Here is a 22297-nt window from a genome sequence, read left to right as displayed (position 1 = left end):
TGGTACCTTCCCCAGTGGTCTCTGTACTCCCTGGGTAGGCCATGGCTCCCTCCCTGGTCCAGCCCCAAGGACACATACCACACACATCCTCATCAGATGAATCCCCGCAGTGGTTCACGCCGTCACACTTCCAGTAGTCCATCACACACATGCCATTTCTGCACTGCCACTGGCCGGGCTGGCAGTGATCCTTGGCACAATCAGCCTCGTCCAATCCGTCATCACAATCCTCATGGAGGTCGCAGATCTCCCAGGCATTGATGCACTGGGAGCTCCCGGGGCACTGGACTTTCTGGTCTGAACACACTGACAGAGAAGGCCAGTGTCACTCCAACTCCTGGCACCACCAGAGTGTTGACACCATCCCCGGGAGCAAGGTGTGACTGCCACTGGAGTCCTGGATGAGGGTCCCCAGTGCCCAGGTCTGGGATGTGGGTGTGGTTTGGCTAGATTCATCCCCAGGAGCTAGGGCAGAGGAAGGTTTCCGGATCTCGGTACCTACCGCAGTCCATCTCGTCTGAGCCATCTAGGCAATCGCCAACACCATCACAGACCCAGTGCACTGAAATACACTTCCCATCATCACATTGCCAGGCAAGGGGGTCACCGTGGCATGCTGCATCTGCAGAAGTTGACAGGGATTGAGAAGGTCAGGGTGGGCATGGAAAGTTTGTTTCAGTCCTAGTCTAATTCCTTGAATATCCCTCTGCAAGTGGCCAAGGAATGAACATATCTTTAAGGTTTAAAAAAAAAAAAAGCAACCAGTGGGGCATCCCCAGGTCAGGTCCAGCTTTTTGCCAGGCAGCTGCTTGCTCTTGTGTGCTTGGGTCCACTGCCATGAGATGCCTCTGTCCCGGGCCACTTGCAGCCAAGTAGGCCTGATGGAAGGGAGGGTGAGTGTGCAGGAAAGGCTGCCTCACCATTAGCAATGTCGTCTGAGCCACAGCGAAGTGAGTTTGACCCCATGCTGTCTCTGAGAGATGGCTCAGGGTGGCCCTCAGTCAAGGTAGGTGGGCCCCAAGGAGAGTGGACAGAGGAAGGGGAGATTCATGGTTAACTTGAGGAAGGTCTTTCATCATCTAAATCGCCTTTGAGCTCTCAGAACTCAAGGCCTGGGGGAAGAGGTGGGGTCAGTCATCCAGTGGGCCACCATTCACCACCCTCACGTTCCAGGACCCCCCCCGAGGTGAGAGCTGTGTTCTGGCCCAGAGGAGCTCCAGCTGGGGCAGAGGGAGGCTGGCTGGCCCTGCCCCTTGGGTTGGTCTGGGAGGAGGCAGAAGTAGCATGATATTCTGAGTGTGGTAGTCAAGCACCAAGCCCAGCTTTGGTAGGGGCGCAAGGCACAAAGGAAAGGGCTCCCAGAGAGTGGAGGGTACGAAGAGATGGCTCTCTCCAAGGACTCACCACACTGCTCGTCCACCCCTTCAGGACACTCCTGTTCTCCGTTGCACAACCATGCCAGAGGAATGCATTGTCTTCCACAAGAGGCCTGCCGACTGACATTACAGGCTCGTTCATCTGAAAGATAGAGATGGGACATGGGCAGCAGGGCTGGTTCCTATCGGGCCACAGAAGGACAGTCTGCAGCCCATTAGGGAAATCCTTGGGATCCTGATCCAGCAGGCAGAAAGGCTGTTAGCCAGCTTACTTAGCTGCGACAAGTTGGGGAAATTCACCAGTAGCATTTAGAGGGCCTGCTGGGTGCAGAGTAATAATAATAATAATGATGATGGTATTTGTTAAGAGCTTACTATGTGCCAAGCACTGCTCTAAGCACTTGAGTAGATACAAGTTAATCAGGTTGTCCCATGTGGGGCTCACAATCTTAATCCCCATTTTATAAATGAGGTAACTGAGGCACAGAGAAGTTAAGTGACTGGCCCGAAGTCACACAGCTGATAAATGGATCCAGAGGGTGTCACCCTCCCAGAGGGTGTCAGTGCTGCATCTCTCCAGAGATGACACCCTGCAAGCTGGTCTAAAGGTCACAAGCTAAAACATGACTTGTTTTCAGCAGGTAGCCAGCTGGAGGCTTACACATGCAAAGAATGGATGGCCAGTTTCTCTACAGGATGAGCCTTCAATACCAGACTGGTGTAGATTTTCCTTTCATTCATTCAATCGTATTTGAGCACTTACTGTGTGCAGAGGACTGTACTAAGCACTTGGAAAGTACAATTTGGCAACAGATAGGGACAATCCCTACCCAATCATGGGCTCACAATCTGGACCAGACTTCTTCCTGGGAGAAATCAATGACCCCTACTCTGTGAGTAGAGCACTAAACTAAGCATTGGAGAAAGTACAGTGCAATAGAATCGATAGCCACTATCCCTATCCACAGAGCTAATGGGGGAGACGTTAATGTGTTACAGGTGCATAAGGATAAGTATTTAAATGCTATGGGGGTGGGGGTAAGTATGGAAGTGTTTAAAGGGTCCTGCTATCTGGGAAGACCACACCTTCCAGGATTAGCCCCATCTCTCCCTAAACCATTCCACCAGTCACCTCCATGATGATTTAGCAGGTGGGGGAGGCTACAGCTCCTTGAGGGCAGGGATCACAGCTGCTACCTATTGCACTCACTCAAGTGCTTAGTACCATACTGCAGCTACCTGTTGTGCTTACTACAGTGCTCAGCACACACAGTAGATACCACTTCGAAATTGCTGTGGTGGTCTCAGATAACCATTCTAGGACCAGACAATATATCCTGCTCTCCCTACCAGCCATCCCATAGTGCAGGCTCTGAGCAGAGGAGGACCAGGTGAGAGAGTATGGATGACAACATAAACTATCTCCCCTACTGCAGAAAAAGCTCCAGCACAGGACCTCTTGACAGAAGGACATCCCTTTCTTCTCAACTCTGTGTTTGAGCCAGCCCACCCAAGCAGCCAGAGGTATCTTCATAGGCACTGTGGTTATGTCGCAGGGCCAGTCCCACAGGTGGCAGTAACCTTAGAAACCAGGGACAATTCCACTACCTCAACGTTGCTCAAGCTTCTATTTCTCAGGGCTCAACACGTACTTAACCAGTCCTCTTGCTTATTGAGAGCTATTTCTCTCCAGCTAAACTTCCAGAGCAAAAACCTGGGTAGGGGAGGGGAAACTCTTGCCCTTGCTCTTCTGACACCACACTCGGGAGGGGGTGGTATGTGACTGGGCTCAAAGGGAGAAGGGAGCCACATGGGAGATTGGAGGGAAGGAGGGGGCAGCTGCACCAGTGAGGTCACATATTGCTGGCTTCATTCCACCCTGTGAGAGGGCCTGGCCCCCACCTCAATCCACATTTTCCCTTCTCCCTCCCAGTTCCAGCCTGGTAGATGGGCAGGATCTAGGCTGCCACCCCTGGGCACAGCCAGAGCAGGTTCAGGGCCTCATTCCCAGATGCCCATGCCCACTCTCAAAGCAGGGACTCCCCACCGCATTGAAGCCTTGAGCCCCAGCACCACACCAGTTCACAGGATGCAGTGCCTGCTTCCCTTCCCTGTGGGAAAGAGATGAGGGCAACTGATTCCCAATAAGATGCCCCTCTGGCCCATCAATATCCCATGCAGGGAAGCCCCCTTCTAGTCCAGGCTGCCCAGGGGTAGGCACGACGGAGAGTCCGGTTTCCCCCAGCAGGGAGCACTGGTTGACTGCCCACCCGGTCACTGGTCAGGGTCCCAGCAAAGTTGGGCAGAAGTAGCACTCCGAGAAGGGAGAGTAAACCCTGAAGAGCCCCCTCCCCTCAACCCCCACCTACACCCAGGCTCAGGACCATGTCACAGTACTGCATTTGGAGATCTCAGTTGAGTGCCCGGGAAGCACAAACCGCGGCAGAGGAACCGTCCAGCTTCCTTCGCCAACCCCCTCACCTGGTGCAGGAGGCCCTCCGCTGCCCAGAGCTGCCAGGACCATGGGCAACAAGACGGGCAGTAGGAGCGGCTGCAGCAGCACAGGGCGCCCCATGCCCGCCCCGGGTTTGGGGGTAGAGAAGGGTAGCTGGTCCGGGCAGGGTGTGGCTGCTGGGGTCCGAGATGGTGGAAGAAGAGGAGAAGAGGCGAGGCCAGACCGGGCCAGAGAAGAGGCACGCGGGGAAGGAAACCCCCCACCCTAAGGATGCTTTTATCCTCCGCACCCGGGGCTCATTGGGCGGGGATGATTGGGCGGGGCGGGGAGACGCGGGTTTATTGGGCAGGCAGGAGGGGTGCAATTCATTTGGTGTTGCGGGGCGTTGTGGGGTCATTGGGCGGACCTCATTGGGCGGTGCCGGACAAAGCCCTGGGTCTCCCGGCTGTTGATGATGATGATGATGATGGAAGGGGGGGGGGGAGGGCGGGAAAGTGCTGTGGTTTAGTGGCAAGAGCCCAGGCTTGGGAGGCAGCGGGCGTGGGTTCTAATTCTCACTCCGCCACTTGTCTGCTGTGTGACCTGGGGCAACTCCCTTCACTTCTCTGTGCCTCAGTCACCTCATCTGTAAAATGGGGATTAATAATAATAATGATGGTATTTGTTAAGTGCTTACTATGTACCAAGCACTGTTCTCAGCGCTGGGGTAGATACAAGGTAATCGGGTTCTCCCACGTGGGGCTCATATTCTTAATCCCCATTTTACAGATGAGGTAATTGAGGCACAGAGAAGTTAATTGACTTGCTCAAAGTCACACAGCTGACAAGTGGCGGAGCCGAGATTAGAACCCGCGGCCTCTGACTCCCAAGCCTGTGTTTTTTCCACTAAACCACACTTATTCTCTACACAAAAGATTATGGTATTTGCTAAGCGCTTACTATGTGTTAAGCTCTGTTCTAAGCGCTGGGGTAGATACAAGGTAATCAGGTTGTCCCACGTGGGGCTCACATTCTTAATCCCCATTTTACAGAGGAGGTAACTGAGGCACAGAGAAATTAAGTGACTTGCCCAAAGTCACACAGCTGATAAGTGACAGAGCTGGGATTAGAACCCACGTCCTCTGAACCCCAAGCCTATGCTCTTTCCACCCAGCCACACTGCTGCTCATTAAGATTGTGAGCCCCACGTGGGACAACCTGATTAGCTTGTATCTACCCCAGGGCTTAGAACAGTGCTTGGCACATAATAAACTCTTAATAAATACCATCATTATTATGGGGGTATCTCGGTTATGCCCCCAGGGAAGTTGATCCTCATCTTGATCTTGTGTCTCAGTTACCTCATCTATAAAATGGGGATGAAGACTGTAAGGCCCATGTTTGTTCATTCATTCACGCATTCGTATTTATTGACCGCTTAATGTACTAAGCGCTTGGGAAAGTACAATATAACAACAGACACATTCCTGCCCACAACGAGCTCATGGTCTAGAGGGGACATAGATTGTATCCAACCTGATTATCTTGTATCTACCTCAGCATTTACTACATGTCTACCAACTCTGTTCTATTGTATTCTCCCAAGCGCTTAGTAAATGCTCTGAGCCTGATGTTGGGTAGGGGTTGTCTCCATTTGTTGCCCAATTGTACTTTCCAAGCACTTAGCACAGTGCTCTGCATACAGTAAGCGCTCAATAAATACGATTGAATGAGTAAATGAATGCACTGGAAATACTCAATAAATATCATTGATGATAAAAAAAGTGTTCTTAATCTATCAATCCTACTTATTGAGCGCTTACTGCGTGTAGAGCACTGTACTAAGCAATCAAATGTGAACTCAACTCTTGTTCAGAGCTGAAAAAAAATAAGGCCAACCCTGGCGGCAAGTGGGGGAGACCGCAGGTTTGGAGGGGGTCAAGGCGGGTGCGGGATGGATCGGAACTAGGGCGCAAGGGGAAGAAGGGGGGTTCTGGGCGGGGCCGGGGTTGTAGGAGGGACAGTCTTTCTTTCCCCGCCCCCTTGTGAGGTACAGCTAACCGCCTCCCCCGTCCCCATCCTTTGATAGCTGTTTTGGGACATTTTCTTTTATTGAGTCTGGGTTGCACTGCTATTAACTAACCCATCACAGCCATGTGACCCGAGCAGGACAGGGTTAAAAATCCAGGTCCCCGTGCCCGCTGCTGGCTGCATCCTGCTAAATGTTGCTGGTTAATTACAGTATTCTGTAAACCTAAGCGACTACCGTGGCTGCCTTTTATCACAATCAGAACAGTGTCATGCACTGTCCTAAACATTGGGAACATCCAAAGTAACCAGATCAGACACAGTTCCTGTCCTACATGAGACTCCTAATCTGAGAGGGAGGGAAATATGCACTTAATTCACATTTTACAGAGATGAAAACTCAGTCCTGGAGAGGTTGTGACTTGCTCCTATCCACACAGGAGACCCGGGACCAAAGTGGGACTCTAACTTGCTTGGGTCTCCTGACTCCCTGTCCTGGGCTCTCTTCCCTAGATGGCACTATCTTGGGGGGGGGGGGGGAAATTCCCTGATCCCCTGAGCTTTGGCAGGGTGTGGGGGATGCCCAGGGTTATGTGTAGATCAGATCCTAAAACCAGAAGTGTGAGTGGAGTAAAGTCTCTTCTTGTCAGTTTTTAGCCCTGCTGTTTGTCCCAGGGAGAGATGGTAAAGGCCCCAAGTATCAGTGTTGGGAAGGAGAAAGAAGGAATGTGAGAAGGGGATCAAAATGGTTCCAAAAGTTGGAGGCGGGGCTTAGGGGGCAGAGATGACCTTGCCTTGTATTTGGAGTGGGTGGTAGAGGTGGATGATATGGGCTTTAAAGGAAGGAAAAGAGAGGGAAGAGGGAGGTGGAATGATGCAAAAGCAGCAAAGGGGAGAAAGGACACCAACTCCTCCTTTCCCATTAAGTCGGGGGGATTGGGTGAAGATGAAGTCCCCTCTAGAGAGAGCAGCAGGGTTAACGGTGTCAACTGGGGAGAGCCATGTTTCAGTGATGGCAAGGAGGCGCAGCGACAGGGTCAGAGCCAGGTCAAGGAGGTAGGGGGGCTTTCCCATGATGGAGCAGGGGGGGTCCACAGGATACGCTTGGCTACGGCTGTGTATGTCGGGGAGGGGGTTGCTGAGGGAGGGGACGGTGTAAGAGGTGGGGAGGGGTTGGATAGGAGGGAGCTGACAGAGACTGGTGCAGGGGGAGGGGGATGAGGGGCGGCACTGGGACAAGATGACAGGGATGGGGTCCAGAAGGGATTGGATGGAGGGGTAGAAGGGGATGTGCTGGGAAGGGGGGACAGAAATTTGCTGACTGGAGGATGAAGATTGAGGAGTCATAGGAGGTCAGGAAAATTTAAGGGTTGTAGGTGAGGTTATCAACAGCAATAACAGCAATAACTGTATTAAACGGTAGATTCCTGAGTAAATCATTGAATTGTATGGAGGTCCTTGGGTTCTCGAGAGTAAAGGGACCAGCGTTTAGGAGTAAACCGGTCATAGACAAGACTGAGATACCTTGAGTAGGTTGGCATTAAAGGAGCTAAGGGTGCAGGCTGGGTTGTAGTAGGAAACCAGAGAGATGAAATAGGAGGGGGCCAAGGTGACTGACTGCTTTAAAGTCAGTGGTGTTTCTTTTTGATCCAGAGGTGGATTGGTAATCATTGGAGGTTCTTAAGTAGTGGGAAACATGGACTGAACGGTTTTATAGGAAAAGGATCCAGGGAAAGACAGAAGGTAGGGAGGCCAGCAAGGAGGCTGACGCAGTAATAAGGCAGGGTAGGATAAGTGCTTGGATTAATGTGGTAGCAGTCTGGCTGGAGATGTTTAGTTAGGGATGTTGTGAAGGATGAATTGATAAGATGATCTGGTGATGGACTATGAGTTGAATGACAGAGATTTATCTTTCATTTTTTAATGGTACTTTTTAAAGCACTTACTATTTGCCAGGCACTGTACTAAGTGCTGCGGGAGATACAAGCTGATCTGGTTGGACACAGTCCATGTCCCAGTGGGGGCTCACAGACTTAATCCCCATTTTACAGATGAGGTAACTGAGGTCCAGAGAAGTGAAGCGACTTGCCCAAGGTCACACAGAAAAGTGGTGAATTAGAACCCAGGCGTTTCTGACTCCCAGACCCATGCTCTAACCACTAGACCATGCTGCTTCTCGAGGATAATGCCAGTTGCAGGCTTGGGAGACAGGGAAGATGGTGTTTCTGTCTACAGTGATGGGAAAGGCTGAGAATGAGAGTTTGGGTGGAAAGATGAGTTCTTTTGCATGTTTAGTTTTAGGTGTCAGCGGAGCATCCCGATAAAGATGTCCTGAAGGCAGGAGGAAATGTGAGACTCCAGAGAAGGAGAAGTCAGGGCTGGAGAGGTAAATTTTGGAATCATCCACATTGAGATGGTCGTTGAAGCCGTGGGAGAAAATGAGTTCTCTGAGGGAGTAGGCGGTGAAGATGGAGAACAGAACCCCTTCTGAACCAGAACTGAACCTTGAGGGATCCCCCGAGTCAGATGGTGGGAAGAGGAAGAGCTGCTGGGGAAACTGAGATGGAGCATCCAGGCCGATGGAAGTGATCGACCTTCAGCTTTAGCAACACTGTCCTCCCCCTGGGTCTCCTCCCATCTCTCTGGCCCACCTTGCACAGGTTTCTGGTGGGCAGATCAGTGAGGTCCTGGGGACTAGAGCGCTGTGAGCAGCTAGGTGGGGCTGTGGAATGGGCAGCCTGTGACTAAGCTCATTTCAGGCAGAGAATGTATCTGCTATATTGTCCTCTCCCAAGCACTTAGTACAGTCTCTGCAACGGTAAGCTCTCAATAAATACGATTGACTGGCAGAAGATGACTGGAGGACAGAGCCCCAGGGAGACCCTCTGCTGCGTCCACCCGCTCCAGGCAGCCATCCATGCAGTCAGACAGCCGGTGCTGCCCAGGCGATGGGAGCACCAAGAACTGGAAACAAGAAATATCAGAACGGCCAACACGGTGAGGATCCATCCTTCTGCTTTTATTTCGATTGTTTTGGTGACAACTGGCTTCCTCTTGGCCTGGTTATGCAGAGTGAATGGGCAACCACAACTGCACTTCACAAACCGCAGGTGGGAGGGAATCCGCCATCTCCCCCAGCCACCCAAGAACAAATACAACACATAAGGGTCCATCCTACAGGAGCCAGGCCCCACCTCTGTGGATTGCAGAGGGATGAGGCAGACATACACACACACACGCACACACAACACAATCACACTCATTCTGACGGCACTTTGATGATTCCAGGAAGTGGTGTGGATGCCAAAGGTCGCATGGATCGCATGGAGGACAGCTGTTCTGTGAGGCAGGGGGATTGCTTGGTTGGACTGGTCCCTCTTCTGCTTAGAGGAGTGACACTGCGACCCCCCACCCCCAAACAGGCGACGGAGGCTCGATGGCTCCCACAGGCTGAGGTGGCGATGGAGTTCCTGCTTGGGCGATGGCACCCCCACAGTTAGCCGAGCTTTCTGGATGCTTTCCCATCTCTGCTGGAGCCCGACGACCTTCTCCTTGAACCACGAATCCCCCACGGGTACAGCCCGGCAACCCAACCATGCTTAACATTCATCTGATCCCACAGCCACAAACACGGGTGGGGGACGAGGATTACCAAGATCCAGTGGTCTTCTAGTTAATTCAAATCCCAAACCGGAGCCATCACACATCGGGACAAAGCCTGCAACTGGGGGGAAAGCAGATGATTCCTCCGATAAAATACGTGTGGTGCACGAGCTCAACGTGGTCACTGGTGGTTACGGGCTGAGCCCTGCCCCACCCCCCGGGGGAGGACGACGTTCTAGAAAAGCTGCTTGGGATGGTCTGAAATAGCAGGGGGAGGCCTCCAGGAGGGACAGACATCTAGAGTCTGTGGAGACTGCAGCATTCCGGGAGACGTGCTTTGGAGAAACTGAGGCAGACTGAATGGCGGCCGCCACGTGCCGCTCCTCATCCTGCCACCAGGCGGCGACGCGGGGCTTTGCAACGCTCCCATCTCCGCTCCGGTGAAGCAGGGGGTGGTGGGGGGAAATGTCTTTTTTGCTCCCCGAAACATTGTGCTGCCGGGATGGAAATCAGTATGTCTCTTCACTGAGCTCCCCTTCCCAGCTTCTCTGGAAGCTCCAAAGGCGGGGCTGGAGGAGCTGCCCAAGGCCCTGGGGGTTTTGGAGTGGCACAAAACTGCCCTCCACAATTACGAAGACCAAGACGTTCGTCTGCTGACCGGCCCACAGGGAACAGAGCAGGAGAGACCCTGCTAGCGTTCAAGGACCGTACTTCGTCCTGTAGCAAATCGCTCCCAGCTGACAAACACCTTGAGACCCCGGCTCGCACAACGTTCAGTGGGTTCGGGCGCAGGAAGGCCGGCACCCCTCGCCACAAACAGATCGGGAGACATCGCTTGGCCGGGCCCCAGCCCGTTGCTAGTGAGAACAGCTTCGTGGTCAGGATCTCTTCTCTGGGCCTCAGTCCTCTCCCCACCTTCTCCAAGCCTGGCTCCGGCAGCCCCGGGGGGCAAGAGCGTTGCCCTGGAAGCACCTTGGCAGGTGGGCGGCAGTCTCAGTTCCGGGCTCCGCAGCGGCTGTTTCGTCAGGCCACGGTGGGTCTCGGCCCCAGGCGAGGGGCCATTTCCTCTGGGGTCCGTTCCGGCTCGGCGGGGGTGGGTGGGTGAGAGGTGGGCAGAAGACAGCGGTCCGAGAGGCTCCGACTCTCTGCTTCTCTGCTCCGGGGCTGCACTTGTGGATCCTGACCCAGGAGTGGAAACACAAGAGGGCAGCGAGGGCCGGCCGAGAGGAGGGCCAGCCGTGAGGAGTGCCGGCCATGATGGTCAACCGAACAAAAAGACACCAGAAACAAGAAAAACCTCAATGATAAAAAAAAAATGAAGGAGACAAGAAACCAGCCCCATCTTGGCACGGTTCTCATGCAGAATATTGCACCCAGTGTTAACTAACGCTAAAAGCTTGAACCTGTATAAATTTAAATGTATTTGCATATTATAAAAATAAAGATAAACATATACATATTTTACAGTCATTACTGAACAGCGACGAGCGTCAGGGCCGCCCTCTCTCCTCACACGCAGTGAACGGAAAACTGCGATCTGATCCGGGTGCGCCGGCCCGGTGCCTACCTTGAACTATGGCTTTAGTGGTGCTGCCCAGCAAACACGATCCCTGAGAAGCCGCGTGCCCTTCCTGTTTCTCCAGCAGCTCTTCCACCCAGGGTGGAGTGGAACGGGCTGGGCCGGGGGCCGAGGCTAGGGGTGGACACTGTTGGCTCCGTGTTTGCTGCGCCCCCTCTTCCCCAGCTCCCCTGCAATCTTCACAAGCCAGGGCCTCTTTCTCTTGTCTGAGTGCTCCATGGCACTCCCTTATTAACCATGCCCAGGGGTAGGATGGGGGTCACGGAGCCCACCTGATTCCTGCGATGGTGCCCCCTCATTAACCACACCCAGTGCTAGGGTGAGGCCACAGAGCCCACTTGGTGCCCACGATGCCCATGATGGTGTCCCCTCATCAACCACACCCAGTGCTAGAGTGGGGCCACAGAGACCACCTGGTGCCCTTGATGCCCGAGATGACACCTCTCTGTAACCATTCCTGGTGCCAGGGTAGGGTTACAAGGCCCATCTGGTGCCCCCTCATTAGCCATTCTCAATGCCAGGGTGAGACTACAGAACCCACCCAGGGCCCACGATGGTGCTCTCATTCACCATTCCTTTTGCCAAGGCAGGACCAAAGTCCACCCTGTGCCCATGATGGTGCCCCCTCATTAGCTATTCCCGGTGCCAGGGCAGGGCCACAGAGCCCATCTGGTGCCTGCAGTGCACTTAATGGCACCTCCTCCTCAACCATTCCTAGTGCCCGCCTGGTGCCCCTGCTCCTCCAAGCCAGTTCTGGCATCCCCTCTTCTCGGCAGAACTTCACAGCAGCAACCAAAGGCTCACTGGTTTCTGTGCTTTTCGCCAACGTTCTTCCTGGGGGGAGAAAAGGGAAAAACGGCTCATCAGTCCCAAGAAATGGGGTAACCTCTCCGATCCTTGGCAGCAGCACCACCCCCCCAGCCCACTGCAACCTACTGATCCCCTGGCCCTAAGACATCTCAGATAGTAGAACCATAGGCTTCCTGTTCTTTGATTTCCCCATTAAGAGTGTAAGCCTACTATGGGGAAAGATACGCATGTTACGCTTCTGCTGTACTTCCAACACACAGGCTGGTGCCCTGCTCCCAGTGGACGCTCAGCACAAACTGCTGCTGCTAGGGGGAGGTTCTACAGGCCCAGTAACCACCCATTCCTTACCGTTCCCCATCTGCTCAGAGCTCAAACTCCAGTGGTCGCCTTGACTGGTCTCTCCTCCGTGTGGCTCAACTTCTCCCCCTGCCTCCAAGCCTCTTCTGCCCTCACTTTCCCATCACTGGATTAATTATTATTATCATTATTATTAGGCTGCCCCCCAAACGGTCACCATGTACTGGATGTGCTCGGCCCTATATGGTGAAGTGGTGGGTGCTGCAGCCACGGGCCAGGTGGGAATGGGGCCAATGACAATTCTACTAATAATATCTGATTAAGATGATGATGGTATTTATTAAGCACTGACCCCACGCCAAGGAAAGGGGTCAGCTGACCATGCCCCTGTGGAAGGTTCGCAGGTTACCACTCTGTGCAGAGCCCTGTGCCGTGTGCCAGCGAGGGTTCCCTGCCCTCTGGCGATCACTAACCGGTGGCTTCCACGCCCTTCCAATGGCCCAGTCTGGATCCTGGGGGCTGGGGTCACGTGGCTGCTAAGGTACTGGGGACTCTCAGGGCTCCTGTTCAGAGAGTGGTCCCATACCATCAAGCTCAGCAGGCCGGCACTGGTGGCCAAAGTGGCCATGCCGGGCTCATCTGGGCCAAGGGCCATCGCTGTGGTGCCCCGGGCCTCCAGTCACTAACAGACAGCTATTTTGAGAGCCAATGAATATCCTAACTTAAAGAGGAAGGTAAATGAGGCCATGTCCTAGGCCCTGGCCGAGGGGGAGCCCACTCTGGGTTTGGGAACAGCTGGGAAAACACCGAGTTTGAAGACATCAGCTAGGAAGAGGGACAGGGAAGGATGGGGTTCCCCGAGTCCACCAAAGGCAAAGCCACTACTTGTCCTATAAACTCCACCCAATGGCAGATCTTGTCCATCTGTCCTTACCCCGGCCAAAGGCACAACGCCTCCATGGGGAGCTCCATGAGCCTGTCCTCTCTCTGGAAGCCTGCAACAAGGATCCTGGCAGAACCTGAGCCCAGAGTGAAGGGACACCATAATAATAATAATAATGGTATTTGTTAAGCACTATGTGCCTAAGCGCTGGGGGGAGATTCAAGGTACTCAGGTTGTCCCACGTGGGCTCAAAGTCTTAATCTCCATTTTACAGATGAGGAAACTGAGGCAAGTGACTTGCCCCAAGTCAAACAGCTGATAAATGGTGGAGCCGGGATTAGAACCCACGACCACGAAATGTTCCCGTGGGTGCCGGGGCCAGCTTGGGGCTGGAGTCCAGCAGCCCCCATGGTGATTAGCTAGGGGGATCCCCCTTTTTTGTTTTTAATGGTATTTGTAAAGTGCTTGCTCTGTGCCATGTACGCATCTTTAAATAATATATTAGAAATTACTTATAGTAATGTCCGTCTCCTCCTCTAGGCTGCAAGCTTGTTATGGGCAGGGAATATGTCTACTAATTCTGTTGTACTGTCCTCTCCCAAGCGCTTAGTATGATTGATTGATTGCCACGCACTGTACTAAGTGCTGGGTTAGGTGCAAGAGAATCAGATTTGGACACAGTCCATGTCCCCCACAGAGCTCATAGTCTTAATTCCCATTTTCCAGATGAGGTAGCCCATAGAAGTGAAGTGACTTGCCCATGGTCACCCAGCAAACAAGTGGCAGAGCCGGAATTAGAACCCAGGTCCTCTGACTCGTAGGCCTGTGCTCCTTCCATTAGGCCACGCTGCTTCTCAAAGAATGATGCCCACTGTGGGGCTCAAACCCTCATCTCGGAGATTAAGAGTCTCACGTTCTACCGACTGAGCTAGCCAGGCCCAGTGCTGAACCAGAGGCTACTCCTTTAAGCTGGAAAGGGACAAGAGTCAGGCTATGCTAGGTCATACTCATACTGTACCTTCATCCTCAACCTCTGCCACTGCTGCCCCCCAGTTCCTAGGGTGCCTCTGCCCGGGCTGGCGCCCCTTCGCTCCCAGCTCCCCACGGGGGTTCGACCCTGCCGCTCTCTTGGCTTTGGGAGCCACACCAAGGTGTCAGCACGCTTTTCAAAGCTCACTTGGAACAGGGGCTGATGGCGGTCGGCGTCGGCGGGTAGACCAGGGCTACGTTGACGCGCTCGCTGCCGTTCTTGGGGCAGATGATCTCGGTCACGCCCTCCGGCCTCGGCTGACTCAGCAACTCCCCTGCGATGGGACGGGAGAGGGAAAGGAGAGGCAGACGACCGTGAGATCCACAAGGTGGAGGAGAATGGCGTCAGCTGAACTCCCAAGCTTGACAGTTTGCAGGGTGATGTCAGCTAATAACAGAGATCACCGCCCCCCCTTCCCAGAGACGCTCATCTTTGTTGCCATGGTGAGGGCCCCGCTGGAGGGAGCAGGAAGGCCGGCCGGCCACTCCAGACAAAGCGGGCGGCATCTGCTACGCTCCTGTCAGACTGACATTTTCTTCAGCCCGCCTCCAGGGAGCTTTCTCTACCCAGTGGCAGGTGCAGCCCGAGCTGGGGAGGACTCTGTCCATAATGAGGCCTTGGGGGCCGACGAGATGATCTGAAAATGTCTGCCGTCGCCTGTCCGCCGAGCTGGGCAGAAGCCAGTTCTCAGAGCCGGCAACTGTGGACATTAGTGAGAAGCCCTGGCTGAGAGCTGAAGAAAGTTGGAGAACTCATCTCCCACAAGAAAAGACCCAGTGGAAGCCACGCGGGGAAGAGAGATCCCCAAAGTCTGGCAAGAAATCCTGGTCCTGGATGAAGCCTGTCGGGCGAGGTTCCCTTTCCCCAAGTTTGCTGGGTGGAACGAGAGGTCCAGCTTACCCATCCGCCCCTTCACCCACACAGCCCCAGCTCACACTCCTCGCTCTGCCCCAGCTCCCCACACCATTGGCAGATTGACTGATGGAAGGAAGCAAGCGGAGACTTTCAGGGTCGGGGGTGCCAAGTGCGGGGCCGGTTTGTCCCAGTCTCCCTCACTCAAGAATCGCAGGGTTTCCCAGGGACCAAAACTCCTGCTCTCTGGCCTGCCCCTCCCTCCCTCCATCAACCCTCTTTTGTCTGGGGCCAGCAGAGAACCAGAGACAATGGGAAAGACACAAAGCAAAGGAGAGACTGTATATGCAAGAGAGATGAGCAGAAAGACACCCCAAATGCAATTCCTGTTGCTGGGCCCAGTGGGCAGAGGGGTGCCCCTGCCCCAGTTTGGGCTTGGTAATGGAACAGCAGTAGGAGCAATAGCCTCCTTGCACACTTGGCTTTATGGCCTGAACACCAACCCCTCTGACAGAGCTCCAGGGCAGCGTTCTTGGAGTGAAAGTTTTGGCTTAGTACAGTGTTTTGCACACAGTAACTGCTGAATATGAATAATAATAATAATAATGATATTTGTTAAGCACTCTCTATGTGCCAAGCACTGTTCTAAGCACTGGGATAGAAACAAGGTTATCAGGTTGTCCCGCTTGGGGCTCACAGTCTTGATCCGCATTTTTACAGATGAGGTCACTGAGGCACAGAGAAGTGAAGTGGCTTGCCCAAAGTCACACAGCAGACAAGTGGTGGGGTCAAGATTAAAACCCACGATCTCTGACTCCCAAGCCTGGGTTCTTTCCACTAAGCCACGCTGCTTCTCTAAGGACTGTAAGACACAGAAGCCAAAGCAAAAAGAGTGCAGAGTGTTACATAAAAAAACAACAAACAACAAAAAACAGCACAATAAAGGGGGGTGTGTGTGTATGTGCTCACCTGCCCGAGACAGTGGTTCCTGCATTCGTGTGCGTACTCGCGCTCTCTCTCTCTAAATACACACACACACACATCGGTAGGCATGGTCAGCTGAAAGTTTACCCCTCATTACCATATTGCCTTCAACCGAAAGCAGTTTATTTTCTAGTTGTAATATTGTTCTTTGCTTTTTTTAAAAATGGTATTTCATTCATTCATTCGATCACATTTATTGAGTGCTTACTGTGTACAGAGCACTATATTAAGTGCTCGGGAGAGTACAATACAGCAATAAACAGACACACTCCCTCCCCACAATGAGCTCAGGATTTATTAAGCGCTTACTATGTTCCAGATACTGTTCTAAGCGTTGGGGTAAATGCAAGCTAATCAGGTTGGTCGTAGTCCCTGTCCCACCTGGGGCTCACAATCTTAATCCGTATTTTATGGATGAGGAAACTGAGGCATAGAAAAGTAAAATGACTTGCCCAAGGTCATACAGCTGACAGGTGTAAGAGCCTTGCTTTTCCAAGACAGTCCCTCTCTCCTATTCTTCAGTTTCTAAGATGTACCCACTTCTCCCAGGTAGGCACCCAACCCTGACTCCACAAATGACGGATCAGAGCCGCAGGGCTCCCGCGCCTCAGATCAAGTGTTGGGAACCGGCCAAGCAAGAAGACATCTGTCCAGCCTCCAACATCAGAGAGAGAGAGAGAGAGAGAGAGAGAGAGAGCTACAAAGAGGCGGGGAGAGAGAGAGAGAGTGATGACACTGGTATTATAATGTGTATTAGTGTACTGGTCAGATAGTCCGGTTTCTCACATCAAAGAAAATGTTCCTTAGAGAAAACCAGGACATGCCATCATCCTCATAATAATAATTATGGTATTTGTTAAGCGCTTACTATATGCCAGGTGCTATACTATCGTACACAAGAAAAGAGCAAAATTTCATTTTCCACATAAGCAAAATTGCTTTAATAATAATAGTAATAATGGCATTCGGTGAGTGCTCACCATTCACCATGTTCCAAGAACAGTTCTAAGATCTGGGGTAGATACACGATAATCAGGTCCCACATGGGGCTCACAGTCTAAGTACGAAAGAGAACAGGTATTGAATCCCCATTTTGCAGATGAGATAAGTGAGGCCCAGAGAAGTGAATTGACTAGCTCCATGTCACACCGCGGGCAAGTGTCGGTACCGGGATTGGACGCCAGAACCTCTGACTCCCAGGCCCAGGCTCTTTCCACTGGACCGCACCGCTTCCCTACTTAGCAGACCAGGGGCCCTGAGGAGTTTGCAGTTGGATGTGGCTTAATTAACCCTCAATGTTTTCAGCAACAGTGAGCCTCGACGACTGTCGGCTTAAACAGGCTCATCTATCAATCCATGGTATTTACTGAATGTTTACTATGTGCAGAGCCCTTCTGCCAAGCTCTGCCTTATGGCTCCTGATCACAGAAACGTTTCTGCACGGGAGAGGACAGGACAGCCAATCAGTAGCTCACATTAGGGCATATGTCAAGACGGTGATCACAGGGGCTTGCTCCTACCCATTTCCACCCTAGAAAGGGGATGAACCTCTTTCTGACCTGCCTCACCTCTGACCTCAGAGGGAGCCGGTACTGGGCTCACCTCTGACCTCACAGAGGGCTCTGGAGGTTCCTCGTGTGAAGGCAGATCACAGGAAAGGGGTAACTTCACAAAGTAGCGAACTGCCCTGCCAATTCTACTGCCTTGGGGTTCTCTGTCAGAACAGAACATTTTCCCGAAACACCGGATAACATTCCTCCTATCCAGATGGTGCCTCTTAGTCCATAAAAACAGTTGGAGTGTGCCACTAGCTATGCTGCCTGAATTTTCTCCTGCTGTTCCCAACTGCTGCAGATAAATACCTTCAAAATACATTTGTGAACCTATATACTTGCGGGGATTTTACCAAAGCTGCTTAAGACAGGCCTCTTAAAAACCCTATGTTAAAAAGATCTATCCAGCTACAGACTGCCAGCAGTAGTTGCTTAGTGCTAAGAAAAACACAGCTCCAATTCTAAAACCAAACTGTGGGGGCAGATGCCCAGCCCTGAAGACTTTGTAGGCTCTACAGTTTTTTCCTTGCTATTTTGGGGGCTGTTTTGGGAACGACAACTCAGCTAAACCTGAACCTAAATTCTGCATTTGTGAGAATGTAGGACCATCTTGGAACCCAAATGCCTCACTTTTCTGCATTTTTGCTTCCTGCTGCCTTAGTGCGTGCTTCCCCTTGCACTTTGGCTATTTCCGATCAATCCTACTTATTGAGTGCTTACTGTGTGCAGAGCAGTATACTATGCACTTGGGAGGGTACGATATAACAGAGTAAGTAGACACGTTCCCAACCACAAGGAGCTCACAAACAGGAGAGGAGCTTACAGTCTGGATATCCAAATACCTTGATGGCCAAAGTTTCCTGCAGCCACTGGCCTCGGGCCCAGTCAAGCTTCACCTGGGCTTCGTGGCTAGCAACTGGTACTTGCCTGCTCAAGCCACCTGCTTAACAAAATCACCATCACAACCACTTCTCCACACCCCACCTACAGTCTAACTGCACCCACATCTCATCACATGCTTTTACACACACATACACACACAAACACACACACTCTCTCCTTCTCCAGACAAAATCCATACTCTGTCTAGGCATACACACAATATATGTTTGAAATGTTCATTCAAAGGCCCTTGTGTTTTCACAGCAACCACCACACTGCCACTTGATTGCCTCCCCATTAAAATAGAGTCTTTCATGACAAGATTGCATAACTCTGGGAAATAAGCCATACTATTTTGGCAACATAATTTACAACTGTGTGAATGTAGCCAAAATTATGTCTGCCAAAACAATGCTGAACAAAGTCCCACCCCCATGCCATCAGACTTTGCCAGTTTAGAGCAGGTAGGGTCTTAGGTGGGGGAAAGGGAGTGGGGGGGGCATTGGGAAGAGAGAAGAGGAGAGAGAGTGAAGGAGAGAAGAAGGAGAGTGTGCACTAACTGGGCGGAGTGGGAAGGAAAGTGAGAGGGTTGAATAATAATAATGGTATTTGTTAAGCGCTTACTATGTTCAAAGCACTGTTCTAAGGCTGAATTTGTCCTAACAGGTGAGCTCAATCAATCGTATTTACTGAGCACTTACTGTGTCCAGGCCACTTTACTAAGCACTTGGGAGAGTTCAAACAACAATAAAAAAGACATATCCCCAGCCCACAACATTTACAGCCTAGTGTCTACAGTGCAGGTTCAGTCTCTGTGCCTTAACTGACCCAGAAAATGGGGGGCCACAGGCCAGGGTCTGGGAAAAGAGATCCCTCTGGATCAACATGGTCTCCCTCACTGCCCTTCACATAGCCCAGCTTCATCTAGCTTTCTGCCAGCACTCAGTTAGAAATGTTGTAACGATAAGGGAACCGGAATCTCACATACTCCTGAACAACCACCGTGTCACCTGGAGCCGAGCTTCCCGTTCTGGCTCCACTGGGGTCCACTGTCAATGTCAGCAGTCCGTCCCCAGCTGGCGCCTCCCCAAGGTCCCCCGGCCCAAGTGGTTCAGAGACCCCCAACACCAGGCCCCAGGAGGCTGGTTCTAAGGATTACTGCTCCAGCTTCCCTCTCCCATAGACCCCATGACACAGCCCGGGACAGGATGGGCCAACCTGCCTAAGAACCCCATGCCAGAGCCCAGGACAGGGTGGACTGGCCTGCCAATGGGCCCCACACCAAAGCCCAGAAGCAGGTGGCTGACTTGCCCAAAGAAGACAAGGCACAACACTGCCCGCCCCCCAACCCGGCCCCTCAGCTACACTGCCCCTTTTCTTCTGGGAACAAAGCAGCCATAAAAGCCCAGGTGCTTCCCCCTGCTGCCAGGTGCACACTTAAAAGTGCAGTATTTTGTCACACCAGGAAATTACGCCTTTGCTGTCTTTTGCCCGAAAGGTCATTTTTTGACTTGCACTTGAGCAGGTTTACTTCAGAAATAAAGCCTGCCTGAATCCTGATCAGAGCGGGGTGGCTTGCCTGCCCCCCCCTCCCCCCCGCCCCCGCCTGGCCTCCCACATACCGGTCACGACCCACAGGAAACACTGGCTTGGGCGGGCCACGCAGGCCCCAGATCCGGCTCCGCCTGGGAGCAGCAGGAACAGGAACAAGGGCCTGGGCACAGTTTCTTGTCCCAACGGGACCTGCTTCCAAACTGTGGCTGGAGATTTTCAGGATATCGTTTCAAGATCATGTGACACATTAATCTCTTCTTCAGGTTCCCTACTTCCCCAGCCTGTGTAGTGAGGAAGCCTGCTGGCGGGCTCCTGTTCCGCGGTCCTTGGGCCACCCCCTAACTATGGAGAGTCACTTAATTTCTCTGGGACTCAGTTATCTCGTCTGTAAAAGAGGGATATGGTAAAAACCTGTTCTCATTCCCACTTTGGCTGGGAACCTTCTGTGGGGCTGGGGCTGTGATCAGCTTGATTATTTTATATCTGCAGTCAGTACTGGGCTTGGCACATAATAAGTACTTAATACATACCACACTTATTCTTGTGATCATCATCACTATCATTATTGATTTCCAGACCCCGGAACACAATGCTCCCTGGGTCTGGTGGAGAGAAGGATCGTAAGCAAATGCAGCACAGGAGAACCGCCCAGGGTCATGGGTCAGTCATGGCCATGAAGAAATTAACATTTCGACAACCTGGCTGACCATCGGGTCTAAGGAACCCAGCAAGGCTCTGTCCGGCCCCAGAATGGGCTCACGGGAAGGGGGCGGGGGGTCTCAGGACAGTTCAGACCAGCAGGCCACCTGAGGGCACCAGTCTCCCGGTCCGCTCTCTCCCTCATCCTGGACGGCTGCCAAGTCCCAGGGAGCCGGAGGGATGTGGGCAAGCTGCCCTTGGTCACCGAGGTCCAGAGCCGCCCACCTGGGCTGGAACCTCGGGCATAGATCTACCCCTTTGTGCAGGGTCTCCTCACCATCCATGTGGAGGAAGTGTGGTCTAGAGGAAAGAGCATGAGACTGGGAACCAGGAGGCTGGGCAGGTGGAGGGAGGGAAGGAAGCAGGGCTAGGCTTGGCTCTGCCTCTGGCTTGCTGTGTGGCCTCGGGCAAGTTGTTTAACCTCACCAAGCCTTGGTTTTCCTCATCTGTAAAATGGGGAAAAGATCCTTGCATTCCCTCCCTCTCGGACTGCGAGTCCCGTGTTGGACAGGGGTTGCCTCTGTCCTGATATCCCAGTACTCTGCAGGTAGCTTAACTAATAACTCACCTTCCAGGATGGTTAGGAGGAGCAAGGGATTGAATGGAATAGAGCAGGTGGGAGGCCATATTCTCCCAAGAGCTTCACACAGTGCTCTGCAAACAGTAAGCGCTCAATAAATATGACTGAATGAATGAATGAGGCTGCTTCATGTACTTGAGGGAAGGTCGGAGGAGGGTGCATCCAATCCCCTGCCCTTTAGGGGAGCCAGGGAGCACAGGGCCCCCCCCCCCCCCCACATCCCTGCCCTGCGGCTGTGCTGGGCGCCGTGTGAGTGGGCAATCCGGCTCCAACCACGCGTAACATCAGGGTTCCAGAGAACATCATCGGCATGGTCAGGACAGGCCACGCAAGCAAACCGGCACAGAGGCAGAAGCAGAGCCTGGGTGTCCTTTGTGGGAGCAGCTGAGAGGGCCCATGGCCTCGCTGAGCCCGGACGGAGCCCAGTTCTCCAGACCCCTGTCCTCCAGACCCCACTGAATTCCCTAGCGAACTGTCCCAAGTGCTCAGTACAATGCCTTTACAGAGTAAGCACTCAGTAAGTACTACTGACTGATGGGGAAAAAAGCCTTCCCGGTTGAAGTTCTATTGGAAGTGAGTGACTCTCACTTACAGCTATTGATCTCTCTTGGTGTCAGTGGTGGGGCCTGGCCCTTGGCCTGGGGTCTGCGGCCTGCAGGGCGAAGCTGGAGGGTTCTGCCCTCATCTCCACCAGGCCAGCCATGCTAAGGCTTGCCCCCCAAGTCCAAGAGGACTCCGTCAGCCTTGGGGTGAGACCGACAGCCCGGCCCCTCGTCACTGGCTTCCTGGGGGGCCGAAGGCAGCAGCATTTTCCCCCGGAGCCTGGAGCTGGGACAGAGGAAGCTGCCCACTCCCGATTCTGGCCCCGGGCCACCCCTGATGCGAGCTCGAGTGGGTTTCGGCCCCGAGACTGCATCCCCTGCCCGCCTCACCATTGCTCTACAAGGGCACCCCAGAGATGACGTGACAGACAGAAGAGATCCCCGGAGCCCCGGTGGGGGCCTCTACCCTCCGATCGAGTGGGGGCGGGGGGTGGGGCTGCGACGCCAGCCTGTCCCGCCGCCCTGAGTCTGCTCTCGCAGCCGTTTGTTTGCATTCTCAGTGCTGGGGCAGCGTTGCCTTGTTTGGTCTGGTTTCTGAACGTTCGGCGGCG

General features: G+C 53.0%; 2 protein-coding genes across 6 annotated transcripts in view; both read right to left on the bottom strand.

Annotated features, from left to right (window-relative positions):
- Positions 1-4090, bottom strand: part of LOC100077928 (low-density lipoprotein receptor-related protein 2-like) — a 36848-nt gene extending 32758 nt beyond the window's left edge. For 3 of the 4 annotated variants that reach the window (XM_039913366.1, XM_029074334.2, XM_039913368.1), the window contains exons 1-4: positions 3858-4090; positions 1405-1518; positions 503-622; positions 79-306 (exon numbers count right to left, since the gene is read on the bottom strand). In XM_039913366.1, the coding sequence (XP_039769300.1) occupies positions 79-306; positions 503-622; positions 1405-1518; positions 3858-3951 (556 nt within the window). In that variant the 5' untranslated portion in view covers positions 3952-4090. The remainder of the gene's footprint in view (positions 1-78; positions 307-502; positions 623-1404; positions 1519-3857) is intronic. The other variant, XM_039913367.1, reaches the window with a different exon arrangement.
- A 4746-nt stretch (positions 4091-8836) lies between these two features.
- Positions 8837-22297, bottom strand: part of MFHAS1 (malignant fibrous histiocytoma amplified sequence 1) — a 28741-nt gene continuing 15280 nt past the window's right edge. Inside the window, exons 2-4 of one of the 2 annotated variants that reach the window (XR_003762404.2) lie at positions 14188-14314; positions 11009-11854; positions 8837-10620 (exon numbers count right to left, since the gene is read on the bottom strand). Coding sequence is in view for 1 of the 2 variants with exons in the window: in XM_029073456.2 (XP_028929289.1) it covers positions 11821-11854; positions 14188-14314 (161 nt within the window). In the remaining variant the exon portion in view is untranslated. Of the gene's footprint in view, positions 11855-14187; positions 14315-22297 lie in introns of both variants that reach the window. The other variant, XM_029073456.2, reaches the window with a different exon arrangement.

Source organism: Ornithorhynchus anatinus, chromosome 10 (assembly GCF_004115215.2).
Source record: "Ornithorhynchus anatinus isolate Pmale09 chromosome 10, mOrnAna1.pri.v4, whole genome shotgun sequence".
NCBI classification, from domain to species: Eukaryota; Metazoa; Chordata; class Mammalia; order Monotremata; family Ornithorhynchidae; genus Ornithorhynchus; species Ornithorhynchus anatinus.
The sequence above is the reverse complement of the archived record's forward strand: the minus strand, read 5'-3'. Positions and strand labels throughout refer to the sequence as shown.